Source organism: Gopherus evgoodei, chromosome 5, assembly GCF_007399415.2.
Source record: "Gopherus evgoodei ecotype Sinaloan lineage chromosome 5, rGopEvg1_v1.p, whole genome shotgun sequence".
NCBI lineage: Eukaryota > Metazoa > Chordata > Testudines > Testudinidae > Gopherus > Gopherus evgoodei.
In genome coordinates this window covers 85,610,295-85,628,039 of record NC_044326.1, presented here as the reverse complement: position 1 = coordinate 85,628,039, position 17,745 = coordinate 85,610,295, and the positions used below count along the sequence as shown (strand labels likewise).

General features: G+C 39.9%; 1 protein-coding gene across 5 annotated transcripts in view; it reads left to right on the top strand.

Annotated features, from left to right (window-relative positions):
- Positions 1–8,866, top strand: part of DCLK2 (doublecortin like kinase 2) — a 144,340-nt gene extending 135,474 nt beyond the window's left edge. For 2 of the 5 annotated variants that reach the window (XM_030564330.1, XM_030564327.1), the window contains 3 exons: positions 2,078–2,158; positions 4,392–4,508; positions 7,497–8,864. In XM_030564330.1, the coding sequence (XP_030420190.1) occupies positions 2,078–2,158; positions 4,392–4,508; positions 7,497–7,718 (420 nt within the window). In that variant the 3' untranslated portion in view covers positions 7,719–8,864. Of the gene's footprint in view, positions 1–2,077; positions 2,159–4,391; positions 4,509–5,984; positions 6,024–7,496 lie in introns of all 5 variants that reach the window. The other 3 variants (XM_030564331.1, XM_030564329.1, XM_030564326.1) reach the window with 3 other exon arrangements.
- The last annotated feature ends 8,879 nt before the right edge of the window (positions 8,867–17,745 follow it).

Here is a 17,745-nt window from a genome sequence, read left to right as displayed (position 1 = left end):
ATGATGCGTTTGATATGCTCGGCCATGAATTTTTTAGGGTCCTAGCTATTTGTAGTGTGCCTGTGAGTGATGTGTGAATGACTGACTGTTCATAGGATTCATCCAGAGTCCAGGGGCACATAGGTGCATTGCAGATGAAAATCACAGTTGTTATTGAAAGAAAGAAATTGGCTCCATTGCTCTCAATCTCCTAATGGTCAGTGGTTAGAGTGGCATTAATAGTAGCCTCATAAAAAACCATAGGTTTAGCTTAAGGAAGAATTAGGACTGTCTTGCACTGCTCTGAGAGCCAAAGCAACCCTAAAGTCTAGCTCCAGCCTAGGAGCGCATTTACACAGCTTACAGTTTTCATAGCTGTGTCTTCCCCTTTCCTGGCTGTTAGTATATGAAGTGTGGCCAGGGGTTCCCAGTTTTCAGCTGCCAAAATGGTTCCTTCCTCAAATCAATTGGCAGTTGACAGCTGCTTGTTTGTGCAAAATCAGCACCAAGCAGCCTCAGAGGTGGCCCTCCTGCTCCACACTTGAACTGAGTACAATGTGACTACCCTAAAGCATCCCACCCCCTATCCCTGGCTTGTATTCTTGCTGGGTAATTTGCTGAGCAAGTCATTTTCCAGAACTTGGAGGGTGAACAAAAGCCTCCTAATTGCACATGTATTGTTTCTCCAGAGAAGTTGCTGTCTACTAGAATAAGTCTCATTGGAATGTTCTTCATTAGGACATAAAGTAAGAGACAACCCTGAGGCTACAGAAACTTTCCAAAAACAAATGGGGCAGTTGAGTTTTAATAATGGAAATTATTTGACATTAATTAGTTTCTTCACAAGTGTTGTTTTGTGTTTGGAACCTGCATCTGCACCAGTAAGTTAGTTGCCAGTTGCAAAGGAGAAACTTGAATTAATAAATTCAATAAAAGATGGAGATGAAAAGTTACACCTAGGGTTCATAACTTCCTTCACTGGCCGTCTTTTGTGTGACTAGGCTCTTAAGATTTACCATGGCTATAGACCCACTTGTGACAGTACTAAACAGAAGTGCCATAGAAATATGCAGTGAACCTAAGGCCATCTATTGTATAGCCTCTGAACATTTCAAAGGCCTTGATTCAACAAAGCAGTTAAGCATATACTTACAGTTAAATGTATGGTGAAATCCCAGTGACTTCCAGGAAACATAAGCACATCAGCCCTCTAGACAATGCCCCCTTTTTTCCTGGCCTCTGTCTGGGGATTCCCTTTTCAGGGCGGGAGGGATCCTTAGAAGATTGGTCAGGCTGGCTAATGACCCCTTTGTGCTTCTGGAGCAACACAAAATAGCCATACCAAAGCAAAGAATCTAGCCCATAGTACAGATGATTAAAATTAACTTAACTAACACTGGGTGCTGTCAGTCATTCCTTTTTAATAGAATTCTTAAGTGCTCTGTGCTGATGGGCAGCTTTCATTTTCCAGCTGTAAAGGAATGGTATCATCATCAGAAATGTTTACAGATGGTTCTAGTGATAGCGCTTAAAATAAAGAATTTATCTTTGTGTACCAGTTTATTCTCTATACAGTTAAATCATCCCTGCTAGTAATAGCTTTAAAATTCCAGCCTCATAAATGCACGTGGCTTTTGGTACAAGCTGGTGCTCGTGGCAGGTGCTTTCTGCTCTGCCATCCTCCTCATCCCTACTGAGCCCCCTTCAGCAGCTTTATCCTCTCTCTGTAAATTACTCAAACACTGTGCCCTATCACTTGATGGTTACAAAACATTATGGGACTTTCTTTTTGCATGAGGGTATCTGCATATGTGCTGTACTCAGAGGGTTTAGGGAGGATGCAATTCTATTCTGTCCATGCTGCCTGCATGAATGTACAGAAGAATACATTTTATATTACAGCTGCAATTTAGAGTGTGAGGGTGAAATCCTGTCCTCATGGGAGTCAAATAGGAGTTTTGCCATTTACTTCAGCAGGGCCAGGATTTCACCCAGGTAGTGGAAAAACACCACTTTGAATGCTGGGAAGAATTCAATGCAAAAGCTGCTTCACGTTTTAATATTAATGTTCTCTGTCTCTTCACTATTTTGTTTTCAGGAGTTAATTAGTCTGATGCTACAGGTAAACGTAGAAGCTCGATATACAGCAGCACAGATCCTAGGCCATCCCTGGGTGTCCGTGAGTAAATTCTGCATTGTACTTGTCCCTAATTAGATATTTAATATTAAGCTCTAACTGTAATAGTGCTGTCAGAAGTAGTGACAGAACTCAGCTTGCCCAATTCTGTTTATCAAGCAACTTCGATGTACCCCCTCAACAAAGAATGAATTGCCTATAAATGACACTGCAGAGGGCAGCTGTACGCTGAAGTCTACCCTAACAGAGGTTATTGTGGGCTGTCTTTGAAGCAAATGAAACTGAATTTACAAAAAAGCTCACAAGAATAAGGGATGGAGAGCATTCAACTGGACAACTTCTTTTGCTAACATGATTCTTCAGTGAACATGAGGATGTTTTAGAGACACAGCTAGTATAGATAGCCAGTATGTTGGCGGTTTACTCAATAGCATAGAATTTTATTCTATATCGCTACATAAGGAGGTGGGCGTCAACTTTATAGTCAAGTGGAGCAGGGTGAGGGTTTTTTCCTAACAGAAAATAGGTTGGAAGGCATTGGGTAGCTGCTCTGATCCCCCTCCGTAGCACCAAAATTCCCAGACAGGCATGCTTGTGGCAGAGGGGTCTTATGGATAACTCAAGTGCCTGTTTTTGAAATTTGGCCCATAACCTGGTGCTCACAAAATACATACATGGCAGCAGCAACACCTGCTTTGGTGTATAATCTGTAGACAATGACATACTTTCCATACACAGTTAATCTGTGTGTAAAATAGAGGCACACTGTGGGTCCCATTTTCAAAAATGTAACTTAACACTGTTTTTGTGTCCATATGGAGAGATTTCCCTGACATCCATCTTTTGTGATCCTAATGTAGGAGATTAGTAATAAATAATAAACTGATCTCACCTACCAACAGTAATAATCAAACGTTTATTTTCAAATTCATTTCACAGTTAAAGAACGAGGAGTACTTGTGGCACCTTAGAGACTAACAAATTTATAAGCTTTCGTGGGCTAAAACCCACTTCATCAGATGCATGCAGTAGAAAATACAGTAGGAAGATGTGTATATACACAGAACATGAAAAAATGGGTGTTGCCATACCAACTCTAACAAGACTAATCAATTAAGGTGGGCTATTATCAGCAGGGAAAAAAAACTCTTGTAGTGATAATCAGGATGGCCCATTTCAAATAGTTGACAAGGAGGTGTGAGTAACAGTAGGGGGAAAGTTAGCATGGGGAAATAGTTTTTATTTTGTGTAATGACCCTCCCAGTCCTTATTCAAGCCTAATTTATTGGTGTCTGGTTTGCAAATTAATTCCAGTTTCTCTAGGTGGAGTCTGTTTTTAAAGGTTTTTTTGTTGAAGAATTGTGACTTTTAGGTCTGTAATTGAGTGATCAGGGAGGTTGCAGTGTTCTCTGATGGGTTTTTGAGTGTTATAATTCTTGGTGTCTGATTTGGCCAATGTACATGGCAGAGGGGCATTGCTGGGTCATTACACAAAGTAAAAACTATTTCCCCATGCTAATTTCTCCCTACGAAAGCTTATGCCCAAATACATGTGTTAATCTCTAAGGTGCCACAAGTACTCCTGTTCTGTTTGCTGATGCAGACTAACATGGCTGCTACTCTGAAACATTTCAGTGTCATTCTGTGAATTTTCAGGCTTCAGCATTAAGCAAAATTGGTGCAATTTACCTTGAAAGAGAAGAACTCCAATTAAATCCTGGTTTTCTGAGAATATAAGAGGGGGAAAAAAAAGTGTGTTGCTGATGAATAACTGCCCCCATTTGTTTAGCCATTTAATGAATATTGTATGGATATAAATGTATGGAAATAAAGATCATCATTAGGCTTTATTTAAATACTCTTGGGTCATCAGCATTTTAATGGCTGTTACTAGCAACATTGCAAAGGAAAAGTGTGTAAAAACATACATGTTAGCAGGTGTCCTGTCATGGCACACTCATACTATAGTATCCTCCTTTAACCTGAAAAACAAAATGCCACATTTTAAGCCAAAGTTTCTCCTTCCATATGCAGCTCACTTGAGCTCAATGTAAACTGTTTCTCAGCAGCAGAGGCCTTTAAAAAGAAAAAAGGTTGAATCTCTCTCTATGCAGCCCAGCAGTTAAATTCTGTATCCTCCTTAGCATAAGCAGGGATCTCAGGATGAAGAAAAATTTCTTCTGTCAATTTTATTTGTAATTTTTCTATTTCCAAACCCTTTCTTTTTTTTAACCCCAAACCTGAGGAGTTGTGTGTGTATATCTTGTTTACACAGGATGATGCCTTGCAGGAGAATAATATGCAAGCTGAAGTAACAGGTAAACTGAGGCAGCACTTTAACAACATGCTACCCAAGCAGAACAATACAACTGCTGGGGTCTCTGTCATCATGGTAAGCAAATGCAGCATTTAGATATGACTTTATATATTTGTCTAAAATGTATAAAAAACCCTATCAGACAACAATGAGCTGTGTGGGTGAGCTCAGCCCAGCTCCATTTCCTAAGAAATACAGGCACACATCACAGTGCACCAGTAAACTTATTACTGACTAGTCATCACTGAAGTGCTCCAACAACTATGCAGACTGAATTATGAGTTACAAGTTCTCTCCCCTGCAAGTGGTTGTCCTTTTTTTCCAGTCCAGGGATGGATACTATGCACAAAATGTGTCTTCAGATACCTAAATGACGTTATATTGCACAGCTATATATTTGCTATACTGAATATGCCACTGGCAACACAGCACTTACAGTTGATCAGTTAATAGCCAGAGAAAATGATTTTTTCCACTGTATCAATTATATATGATGGCCTAGTAAGTGTAGTGTCACTGTCCCACTTTAATTAATATTGGTAGTTGTCTGCATGTGGAAAAATTAAATCTGCCCACTTACATTGTTCATTACATATATATGAATTGGTGACAAGTTCAAAAGTAGGGATTGTAGTAACATCAAAATACTCACAAGAGTGAAGACCATATTGATTTCAGGCTGATGCTGTTATCTACATTTTGTTTGACAGTTTGACTTGACAGTTTGAGAGAGACTTCAGAGCTTCATTCTTTATACAGTTGAGACTGGATAAGCCTGAAGCTGAAAGCTGGTACAAAATTCAATAAGAGCAATTTTAATTCTAACTCTCAGCCCCTCTCCAATTTGCATGCCACGTAAGCTTGTCTCAAATCTCTGACACAGTACAGCATCTCACTTATTCTTGGTGTGGGTTTTTTCTGTTACCTATGTAGCCAATGAAAACTTATTTTTGCTTATCTCCCTTTAACAAGTAGTAAGGAAAATTCATATCTGCCTAGCTCTGTAACTGAATATGCAGGGAAGACTTGGGATAATGTCTGATTCATCTATTAAGATACTTAGTGGAAAAAAGATCTTTATAAGAATTTACTCCCAAACCTTTTTTCTGCCTCATCTTTGCGCTGGTTTATCTACAGTTCAGAGTTTGTGATGCTACATTACTTTTAAGGGACTTGATAACACAAAGTCATATCACTTTCTCTTTTATGTATGAGGAAACTGTTCAATGAAAACCCTCTCTAGCATGATGTAGCCACTTAGTTCTAATTCAGGTTCTTTGAAAACCTTAGAGATGTTCAGCCACATTTAATGCAGATGACACCATGTGGTAGATAAGTGAAACTGCACAAGAAATCTGGTTCCTGCTACCTTCAACAGGGAAAGCACTATTTCTGCTGCTAAGAATGTGTTGCTGTAAAATCCTTTTATTTACAGACTTTTTTAAAGAATGTTTTATTTTCAAATCTAAATTTGTTTCAATGATGATAGTTCTGCTTAAAAGTAAGTGTAGTTTCTATCCCTTGCTTCTTTCCTTTTTCCTCCTTTCCCAATGCCTGCATTGCTTTCCTCTGAGTAGGTCCACGGCAATGGTATGTACTAATTGCAATGTTTTGTTATGCTGCACAAACTACATGTTCTGAGTTTGACAAAGAAAAAAGGAGAAACAACAGCTATCCTGAAATGGGGAGAATTTTAGAACTGCATAAAAGTGAAAGAGCATCTTCCAATGATGTTCCAGCTAAATATTTGCCATTTTACTTGGTGACTTTGTATCGCTGAAAATTTTCTGCAAATCTAGGCAGAGTGGTTATTTTTCACCTTGCAAAACATCAGCTTTTGTGAAAGGGAAGGTTGGAGGCAAGATGACCCATACTGCTGCCAAGTAAATGGTTATCTTTGAAAAATGTGTGTGCCTTCGAGCTTGTCTACAAATTAAAGCTAGTTCAGAATAAGGTAAGTGTGACTTTAACTATTCCTGATTTATTCTGGACTAACTTTCACAAGAGGGCTTGTGAAATGAGCAGTGTTATCAAAAACTCCCCAAGCCACCCAATTATAGCTTTGGGATTATATAGCAGAATGTAGGGCAGGACTGAAGTGGGCAAACATGAGAGTCAGCACCCAGTAAGCTTGATCCTGTCAGGCACCATTGATGCTTATGGCCTCTGTGCTGCTCATAACCAGTCATTGGAGTGATCAGCAGTATAGAATAATCTCCCTCAGGAAAAACAGCATTAAACCTGCTGAGCTGGGCCCCAGCCAGTTGCAAATAGGTAACCAAATATACTAAGTCAGTATTGAAGCCTAACTGAGATGCTCTTTTCTCCAAGGACCTGCTTAGGGACAGGCCCTCCAGTTAACTTGAAGGTACTTCTGTAAATTAAACTTTTAGTTAGTTTGATTTATCTTGCAGAGGTGTCAGGTACTTCACTTTAAAAAAAAAAAAAATCATCTCAGGGCAGATACTCTACAATTCCCCTAGTGCATCTTAATCCCCCATGCTTCCACTGCTACGTTGTTAATTATCCAACAACTATTTTCAGTAAAATGCACCTTCATGCAAATTTAACACCCATAACAAAGAATGAGAGGAAGAGTGTTATAGCTTAAATGAGGAAACAAATTCCCGAGACGTCCATTGCAAGCTCCTGTGGCTACCTGGGATTTGTCATAGGCTTATGAAACGTGTGTGCTCCTTGTTAAAATATTGGCAGCACAGTCACACTCTGAATTTTGGTGAAAATGAATCCTTAGAACTTGCTCCCTATATGGTGGTGTAACTATGCCTGCCTGCTTGTCCACATCAGACTTAAAAAAAAAAAAAATTAAAACTTTGTATTACAAGTACTTCATCAAACGTGGTTCTATTAATGACCTGCTGTAGCATGCATAGGAGATAAGTTATCCCTCTGATCACCAAAACACCCTCCAATTCATTCTGATGTTTCTCCTTTTTCTGAGTCTAATGCATGCCCCAAATGTGTGTGTGGTGCAGTGTTTTAATGGGGCAGGTAGTATGGGTCACTGATGTAATTCTTTTTGTCTTTTACCTTCCTTTTTAGAACACAGCTCTAGATAAGGAAAGTCAGATTTTCTGCAACAAGCACTCTCAGGACTCTAGTAGAGCGGGTATGCAGAAAACTTCTGTGATTATTGCTGCAGCTCAAGATCCTCATGTGGCTGGGTCCAAGAACCTCTTCCCTGCTGCTTCTGAGCCAATCAAATCCCCCACACAGCCTGACTCAGCATGTTATGAGAATGCTGGGGAACAGCTCGCTCTGTAGAAGTAACTTAAACCAAAGCCAACTTCTAGGCCAGTAGACTCCTTCAACTTAATGAACATCCATCACATGTGGTTTGCTCCCACTCTCTTGTGGCAACCCCTAGGCAAACTGTCAATAAGTGAGTGGATGAAGTGTATGCTATAGCTTTGAGTGCTCTTCCAGCCTTTGGATTCTGAACATTAAGAGGAGGGGAAGAAATTCTGAATGTTTAGATTCGTTTTTATCATTGGAGTTAGTTTAACGAAATACATTTCTCACACCCTAGGAATCTGACTAGCTTAATCTAACTTGTAGTTAAACAAGAACATAATATGGATGAACAGTTACAAGGCCTCATGTATGCGTCAACAGAACTTGTTCCCAGAAAAGGCCTATGACCACAAAAAGCTGTATTTTCTCTCGTGGCTACAGTGAGTTGAGCTAAAGAGGCATGTTTCCATGAAAAACTTGAGTGGATTAACTGAGAAACTTGTCCTTCAATATTGTACAGAGAAGGGGTCATTTTTCTTCAATACCAGACTTGAAGTTCTTATCTAAACACTATTTTGAAGTGACTTTGGATATAACAACATGAACTCTGGTATTTATTGGTCTGAAGACTGCAGTCAAGATAGATAGCTTTTTCATTCTAGCTATTGTGTATCCTCGCCCACCAACTATTAAAAACAATAAAACATCTTTGAATGGAAAGCTTGCTGCATGTTACATAAGTTAGGATGGAGCAGTTCCTAGTTCTAGGGCAAGCTGACTAATAGAAGAACTACCACTACCCCCCATAAATAGCTATTACAATCTCCCTCTTCATCTAGTGCAGGAACTGGAAACCATAATGGGGGAGACACTGATCTGCAGTCCAGTCAAGGATAGTGTTTTATCTTTATCATTCTGCTGGGTTCAATAGTGTATGTACTCTGCTTATTCATTTCCTCTGCTTGTTGATGAGAAAAATTGGTCCTAGTTCATTTTCTTTGTTAGCTTTTACTAGCATTGTAACAGACCTGGCAATAATAAACTTTCTTCATGAAAAGAATAATTAGTCATTTATTCCTGTGAGAACTCAATTTCTGAACAAGGCTGGCAGGGTGAGTGGATCAGTGAGGAACAACTGTCCCTCTTAAGGCCGCTAGCCCAAGAGCAACTCAAACCATTCACAAAAGAACCATTGGCACACCTACTGATTGACTCAAGATATACTAGTTTTCTTGGGAGCCAGTCACCTATGCAGCCCTCTGTTTTCAAAGGTAACTGAGTTTAGGACACAGTATGGGATTTGGGTGCTTATTGCTGGAAAGGATTAAAGTGTTGACTGGTTAAGCTGTAGATCAGCAGCAAAGACCATATCTATATTTCATTAAAATGTATTTTTGTTACTGGGATAAGGTGGCCTGGACTCTGTGTTCTAACCTCATTTTTAAAAAAGGCCTGGATTAAAGCACTTCTACTAACATGATTTGACCCTGTCCAAACCCTTGTATTACACAAAGTATACATTGAAGATAACATCTCCGCTTCAGAATATAGAAACTAGTCAAACACCATGCAGACAGCCATGTTCGGTATACATCTTGTAAATTTTACATGGGTTGGATATAATGCAATGTAGGGTGTCTCTAGCAGAGGGGGCAGTATGCTGAAAGTGACAGACAAGTAGGACAAAGCGAATGAATTGGGTGATTGTGCAGAGTAAGCCAATAAAGGGATCAGAAAAGGGCTAGACAATTGGAGTAGCAGGGTAAACCCAAAGTGGTAAGGACCTAGCCAGTTCACAGGTGTGGAGAGGACCCACAGATGGGTTCTGAAGATAGCAACAGTGTTGAAGTGGCAGAAGTTGTCTTCATAAAAAAATGACATTAAGTTTTGAATGATAATTGAGCTGATCAGGGGTAAAAACTGTAATCATTACTGCTGAACTTTGATCAGGCTGAGCTTGAGTCAGCAGTGAAACATTCAGAAACCAATATTAGGGAGACATATTGGAAAGGTAAATCAGTCTGTCATCATTGTAGTTGAAGCCATGCAACTAGATGGCATTGCCAAGGATAGAGTCCTGAAAGAGAGAGAGAATGACCAGATGTGTAGTGTGCCTGAAATTCAGAGAGGATAAGAATAGAAAAGAGGATTGAGACTACAGCTGGTGCCAGGTTAAAATTGGTGGGTTTTGTAGTGTTGCCAAGGGCGATAAAGAGGCGATATTCCTAAAGGATTCAAATTGAAACAAGACATACCCTGAGAAAGCATACGTCTGAGGTGAACTCTCCCCCTTATTCTTTTCCTATGTGATTTCTTTGTAGAAATATCAGTGGCAGGAAAAAGTATAGAATTTCATAGAACAAGCTTGTGTACAGTGTTGTAGATATATCGGTCGCAGGATATTAGAGACACAAGGTGGCTGAGGTAATATCTTTTTTGAACCAGCTTCTGTTGGTGAGAGAGAGAAGTTTAAGCTTACACAGAGCCATTCTTCTGGTCTAGACCTTGTGTCTCTAATAGAACAAACCTGGCCTACGTGCTGATTTGTCCTCTAAAAAAGGTATTGCAGTAGCATCTATACAGTGCATACATTTGTAAGTTTATGGTTTCAACAGATGTAAGTCCTAATTATCATTTCCTAATTTATCAGCTGTGGGTATTAGAAGTGATAGTTAGCATTCCTATTCAAGTACATTTAAAGGCAGAAAAATAATTCTGTAGCCTGACCTATAGATTCTGTATGATATTGAATACTTAAGAATTCCCAGTTGTCACTCAAGTTTAACAGGTTCTTGTCCCAAGATCAAGCCCAGTATTTTAAAATTATTGTGTAGTTGGGAACCCTGATGTGCACAGTTGCCACACACACTATAGGAACTATATTTACAATAGTTTAACCCATAAGGTAGACAGAAATAATATACATTTGAAAATGATATACTCACCATCCCTTGCAGAACAACCCGAAATGTTAGCCATTATCTTCCTCATCACCAGTAACAGCATTCTGGCACTTCCCAAGGGCTACCTCTCTCTCTCCTCCTGCACACAGGCTGGGATAACAACTTTTATATTTTGCTTATATAGTACATATTTAGTAGGGGTTTCTTATTTAAATTTCCTCCCCCTACTAATATGGGGGTGTCCTCCTTCTATAGGTTAATACATTAATGATTTCACCTATTATCATAGGTCAATTAGTTGCCATGGCACTCTTGTGCTTAGACATTTGAGAATGTTCTAACCAAAAGCTAGTGGTGTTATGCACAAAAATCCCCCTTACACAGACTATTTTCAGTTCTCCCAAAACCTAGTGCTGTCCATCGGCCATTTATCTGTGCCAATGTTGATAGACCTCAAGCCGTATGCTGACTGCTGAAGTGAATATCTCACAGGTCTGTAGGTTCCTTACATTATTGCTGAATAAAATACATGCTAGAACTAGCTAGCTCTATGGACTACAACCCTTCAAACTTGAACAGGTGCACATATGAGTATCTATATGTAAAAACTCTTCGCCTCCAAAGTGAAACATTCAGGGGCCAAATTCTCAGCTGCTGTACGTCATCATTACTCTGCCTCCAGTTGAAACCACACTGATTTAAACTTCCTGAGAATCTGGCTCCCATTCTTTAACATGAATGAAATTAATTACTGGTAATATATCATTAAGATACAAGATGATTTAGCTACCAGTCACGATTGACTCATGCCTATCACTATCCAGTAAGTATTTCAATAGCCTAGTAAACACACTTTTGACATCTTATTAAATGTACATATACACTTTTCCATTTCACTGAACCACTGATGAACAGAAAATGGGAAAAAGCAATTGCTAAAGTTAGGTATTCAAAATTAACAGATGTTTAAAGCATCTTATCCCTTTGCACCTTCCCTAGTTTGTTATAAATTATGCATTAGAAAAGTAACAACTTACCTATTTTTTTTAACTCCTGTTCCTCATTTAGATTCAGATGATACAAGGCTGTCAGCCCCGCTAGTTTCATGTTGATGTACACTTGAGACTGGAGGAAACTAGCATGATTATGCTGCTTCTAGAGATAAAAGCCAAATGACATATTGCAGAACATTCTATAGCAAGTGTTCTAGATTGTCTGGTGACTAAACTGTATCCTCATGGTGAGGCCCTTGTGAAGCTCCCAGACATTTCTGAATTAATTATACATTCATTAAAAATCAGTGGAGAGGTAGCATGGGGTGAACTTCTTCTGTATACTAAGTTGCTATCAAAGACTAATTGTGATTTCATTGGGGTACTTTGCAGAATAAACTGAGCTGACATATAGCCTTAGAATTTATTTCTCTTGACCTCTGGGGACTCAAAACAGTTGCAGAGTTCTGAAGTTAATACAAACTCATTGTAGAAGAAGTGAGACGAGCAAATTGCATCATACATTTTTTTTTCTACTTGTGCCTGGCACAGAGGGGTAGGGCCTCAGGGTGTTTCTGGGGCAGGCCCGGCCCAGCCCTGACTGTGTCAGGGTCAGGTGCAACCTCACTGCCAAGTCCCAGTACTAGGGGACATGGGGGCTTCAGGGTGATCTTCCACCTCATTGCAGCCAGTGGCCTGTGCTTCCCCCAGCCATGCTGGAGCTACATGTATTGGCAAATAAAAATTGCAGAATTTTAAAATATTGTGCACATAATTTTAAATTTTTTGATGCAGAATTCCCTCAGGAGCAATACAGGCTCACAGCATGGGTCTCACCCAGAAACAGATGCCCCTGTCAAAGCCTTCTATCTTTGATATGACTGACAGGCAGGAGGTGCATCTCTTGAAACTCTTATGAGGTTTGGGCCCTGATATTGGCCAAGTGAGGGTTCAAAGGCCTTTGGGACACAGCCAGGTTATGTATGCTATGCTCTTTTTTAACTCTCTACACTATTTACAAGAAAATAATAAGCTAAACTATGGAAGGTGTAGGTTGAAGACATGAAAGCGAGTTCCATTTGCTCTCTGTGCTGGTACAGAAGGAATGGAGGGCAATCATAGGGGTCCAGTCCTTTTATACAGAGTAGGTGATAATGTCACTCTCATTCACCCCCAAAAGATACAGCTTTTAAAGACATTTACACAGCCCTATGCCAGGGTTGCTTTAAGAACCAAGGTGGCATGCAATAACCAGTGGGTAGGGTGGTGCTTCTACCCACAATTGTTTTTATTCTTAATTACAAAATCTATTAGAACCTGGGGAGTTCTACTTGAGACAAAGGAGTGAGAATCCTGTAAGATATTACCTTCAGAAAAAGCAGAACAATGCAAATAATTCCCCCTTTCTTTTCAAGAGTTTTAGTTGTCATTATGAATGAGAAAAGAGGAAGCACACTGGTTTACACGCCATTTGGAAAGGTCACAGACTTTGTTTTTCACATAGCCCTATTCCTTTAGCTACCAGAACTACTACTTCACCTTAGGGCTTCTGCTCTCATAGGCTTCATGTGAACTGCAGGAGGTGATCAGAACTTTGCTGAATAAAGCCTTAATTTTCTTCCCCTCATCCCAGTTCATTAGCTCACATCTTTTGCATAATAACCCCAAAAGGTATGTTTCACATTAGGAGGGTTTATGGTTACCAGATGTCCCGATTTTATAGGGATAGTCCTGATTTTGGGGTCTTTTCCTTATATAGGTTCCTATTACCCCCCACCCTGTCCTGATTTTTCACATTTGCTGTCTGGTCACCCTAGGTGGGGTGTGCAAGTCAAATTCAACTTGCAAAAGTTGGCCTTGATGTGAACTTTGCCCTCATGGCGCTCAGTCCTGAAAAGCACTGAGCCCTCTGCCCTGACCCAACCAAGCACTTAAGCACATGCTCAAACTTTAAACATTTGAGTAGTCTGTTAACTGTTTTGCAGGATGAGACCACAGAGCTCAGCACCTTGCAGAACTGTGCTCAGGATATACAATGCACACAGTCACAATGAGGAGGAGAGGGAAAACAGAAAATCCAGAAGAAAATGGTGAATAACCTAACCCAAAACTTGTTCCCTTAGGCAAACAGAAAATAACAGGAAACAAGCACATCTGTTCTTTTTACATTCCTGTATAATGCTGTGTTGTTGCCAGAGAAAACCATGTTGGAAAGTTTTTAATCTGCTGTGTTACCTGGGATGCCATCATCAATTAAACATGTATTTTCATATACTGCAAAATTTATAAGATGTAAAAACTTCTTTGTATTCCATGGGCATCAATTCTTGTGGAGAATGCTAAGTACAAAGGCTGGTACCTGGATAAACTCCTTTTACCAAAAAAATTTATTCCTAAATTTTCCCTATAAATTTATATTTATTTATAAGGCTTGTTAGTGCCATTAAAATATTTCTCTAAAATTTACACACATTTATAGTAATAAGTCTCATCTACAAATAAACTGCTTAGAACAGAGAATTTGTTCTTTTTGGATCAGCTTTTCAGTTTCCTATATTCTACCCCTTGCTTTTCCCACAGGACAAGCTGTACTTCTTAAATTACAGAGCCTTAGGCCATATGCAGTTAAATTTCAATCAGCATAAACAAAAATCAAGAACAATCTCCTACAGTTTTTGATCCAGGGCTTTTACAGATCAGCCGTAGATTATGACATATAAACAAACAATGATTTGAACCTTCAACTGTATCAGTTTCCCAAGTACACGCTAAATTAGGTACACCCCAAAATAAACGATTTTGCATTCCATAGTAACACCATTACTATACAGGAATTGATGAGGGTATTCAGTTGAGGACTTACAAGATTTCTAACTAGACATGCCAAATCTGTGAAAAAAAAAAAACCACTGAAATTGGGCTTGTTTTTTGGCTTAATTGGCTTGTGAGTTGCTTGTTGGCTAGTTCATTTTTTTGATCAGCTCCCAGCAAACAGATGCAAGCAGGGCAAAGGAGTCAGGGATGCACAGCAGGCTCACCACAGTCCCAGGCTGCACGCCGGGAGGTACTAGTCACAGAGTGTTGGGGTTCTTAGGGATTGGCCTGTTTTGAAATGGGATTAGCTTGATTTTTGGCTTATTCTGAAAGCTGGGGTGCTTATTTACTGAGTGAAAGTTGGCAACTGTGGTTATAACCTGTCTTGGGAAGTCCTCACTGACCTACAGAAACAGCACACCGAGGAATCTTAAAATACACACCCTTTATAAGTGTGATTTTATTCACCTAGAATGTAGCCAATTTCCTAGGCATTGAAATAAACCATAGTGTTAAATTATTTTTACTTTTCTTTTTAAATTAAGATAAAACAAAGCAAAGCAGATATGTCAGTAACAGAAGCACCCAAGGCATCATCACCATCTGGATCAGGGGTCTCAAACACATGGCCCGCATTTGCTGTGGCCCACCAAGCTCCTGATGGACCCCACGTTATTTCCTGCGGCCGCCAAGCTCCTCTCACCTGCCACCCCTCCTTCCTCCCAGTGCACTGTGTCCCCACTTCTCTGCCGCCTCCAGGCACTTTCTGCTGCCAAACAGCTGTTTGGCGGTGCTTAGCGCTTTCCATGAGGGAGGAGGCGGAGAAGAGGCAGGGCAGGCACAGGGATTTGGAGAAAGGGTAGGAATAGAAGCAGAGAGGGGGTGGAGACTTTGGGGAAGGGGTTGGAAGAGTCGGGGCTGGGCCTTATGGAACGGATGGAGTGGGAGCAGGGCCAGGGGCAGTGGGTGTCAGTGATGCAGCCCTCGGGCCAATGTACTAGTCCTCATGTGGCTCTCATAGTCATTTGAGTTTGAGTTCCCTGGTCTAGATATTCACCATTTCTATGTCATTCTCAAACAATATGTCTAAATACAGAAATTAATAAGAGGTATGTCCCAGCCAAAGTCACAATGAACTACATTCCTTTCTGTATACCTGGTCTGGAATAACTCAATTTACTTTTTCTGCTAAGAAAGAAAGAAAATTTGATTATCAGTCTGCTGACACCAGCTGGTGCTTGGAAAACCAGTCTGCTTTGTGCACAGATGTAGAAGCAATGGAGCAGCCTCTGTTTGTTTGTTGGAAACCCTCAGCTTGAGCTGTGCTGAGAACACTACACCACACAGCAGGAAGGAATCTCCAGAATGTTTCCTAATAAAATACCAACCTGAACACTTTTAGAATTAGAATGCTGAACTCAACAATCATACTAATTTCCTACTGAGAAGAGCTCTAATAAGAATTTTCATGCTACTAAGACAACTTCAAGTTCCCTTTTCAAAGTAAACCATAGCTGCTTTTAGTGGAACATAAAAATCACTGATTAACTTTTTTTTTTTTCCCCAACAATAGCATTGATGGGCCCCAAGCAGGTTAGGGATCTGGGTGCTATACAGACTTAATAAAATTTCCTTCCCCAAAGAGACTGCAATCTTAGATTAAGACAAAGCACTATAGTAGGTGAGGCAGACAAACTGGAGGAATGGCAGGGACAGGGTAACTGCAATACAAACATATTTTTCATAGACTAGCTGAATGTGCAGTTTGTAGACAGAGAGGTTCTTTTAATTATATAATGGAATAGTTGCTGACTGCTCAGGAAAGGCTCTCAGTTTGGCATTACATTCACTTACCTTTGAACACAGTACATTGCTTCAGTACTCAAACTTCCTCTAACGAAAACAGAATTCTATCTAAAACATAATGGCTACTCAAATACTGTAACATACAGGCCAGGGGTTTAAAGGAAACATAACTGATATGAAGCCACTGAAGATGAGTATTCTAAAATAAACTGAAAATCTCAAACTTATTTCTAATCATTCTCAGTGTTACTGGCCTTCCTTTCATCATTAGTTCATATAAGATATTGGTTGGGCTAAGTCAGAGATCACATCCATTTCTATGAGAAAATATGTTAATATGAGCTTACCAGAGTTTGAGAGAGTCTGTGAACCATGCTTGATCTTTCTGAATTTAAAAGTTGTCTCTCTTAGCAAAAATGGAAACTCCCTTTCCACCTTGCAACAGCTCCCTTGTCCCTCAGCTGTGTTCTGAAGAAAAAAAATAAAAAACAAACCACCACCTCAGAATTGTTTAATTGTAGTTTAATCTCTGGCACCTGTTTACTAAACTGTGTCTAATCAAGAGGGCTAACACATGCTTTTCATTGATTACACTAATGGATAAATAGTATTTTGGAATTTAACTGTTTGCACTCCATATCATATTGGAGGTTAAAGAAGAGTGTACAAGAACCTGTATTAGGCAGAATTAATTCAACCAAGCATAAAACTTTCTCCCCTAGCCCCCACCCCCCAGTGAAAACATTTGGTCTGGTCACACAATACAATGCCTGAGAATTAAATGTGTAATCTGGTACCCCCACAACTTTGACACAGCCTCCTCTGCCAGCTGGCCCATGAGAGGCAACAGGGAATGTGTCTAGAACTGATGTAACATGCTACAACACTGCAGATCTAGAATTAAAGTTTGTGGAAGCAGTTAGGAGAACAGTGGGTGGAGATTTCTTCTTATATAGGTGAGATGTGACAAACCTGTATTGTGCTCAAAACAGGGCTGTAATAAAGGGAGACATCCTGATTCCCCAGGAGGCTCCGTGTTACCACAGACCACCCAGTCTACATGCAGCAGCTTGGCCTCAACCCCAAATGGCACTGAAACATGAGCAATAAATATCATATGAATGCTCAGGCTGGGGAAGGACTCTCCTGACCAACAAGGCCCCAGCAGCTACAGGTCTGACTGTGTTGTTTGAGATGGTTTAGGTGTTGGGACAGAACCCCAGCATGGTATCCCAATGTAAGGGCTTCTACTACACCAATGCCTATTGCCTATGCTGAAACCATTAAAAAAACCCCACTAACCATTTTAAAATAAAGGCTGAAATCTTTACCATTTCAAGTGCCCATGAAATACTTTAAGATCAAAGAACATTATTTCAGTGAGTAATTCAGTGTTACTGAATTTAGTTCTAAATTAACTAATAAAACTAAAGTAGAAAATTTTAAATTCTGCATTTTGCACCTGGATAATATGATAGATGATAGAGATTCGCCTGACCCTCACTGCAGATATTAGTAACCAACTCATTGCACAGCATTTAT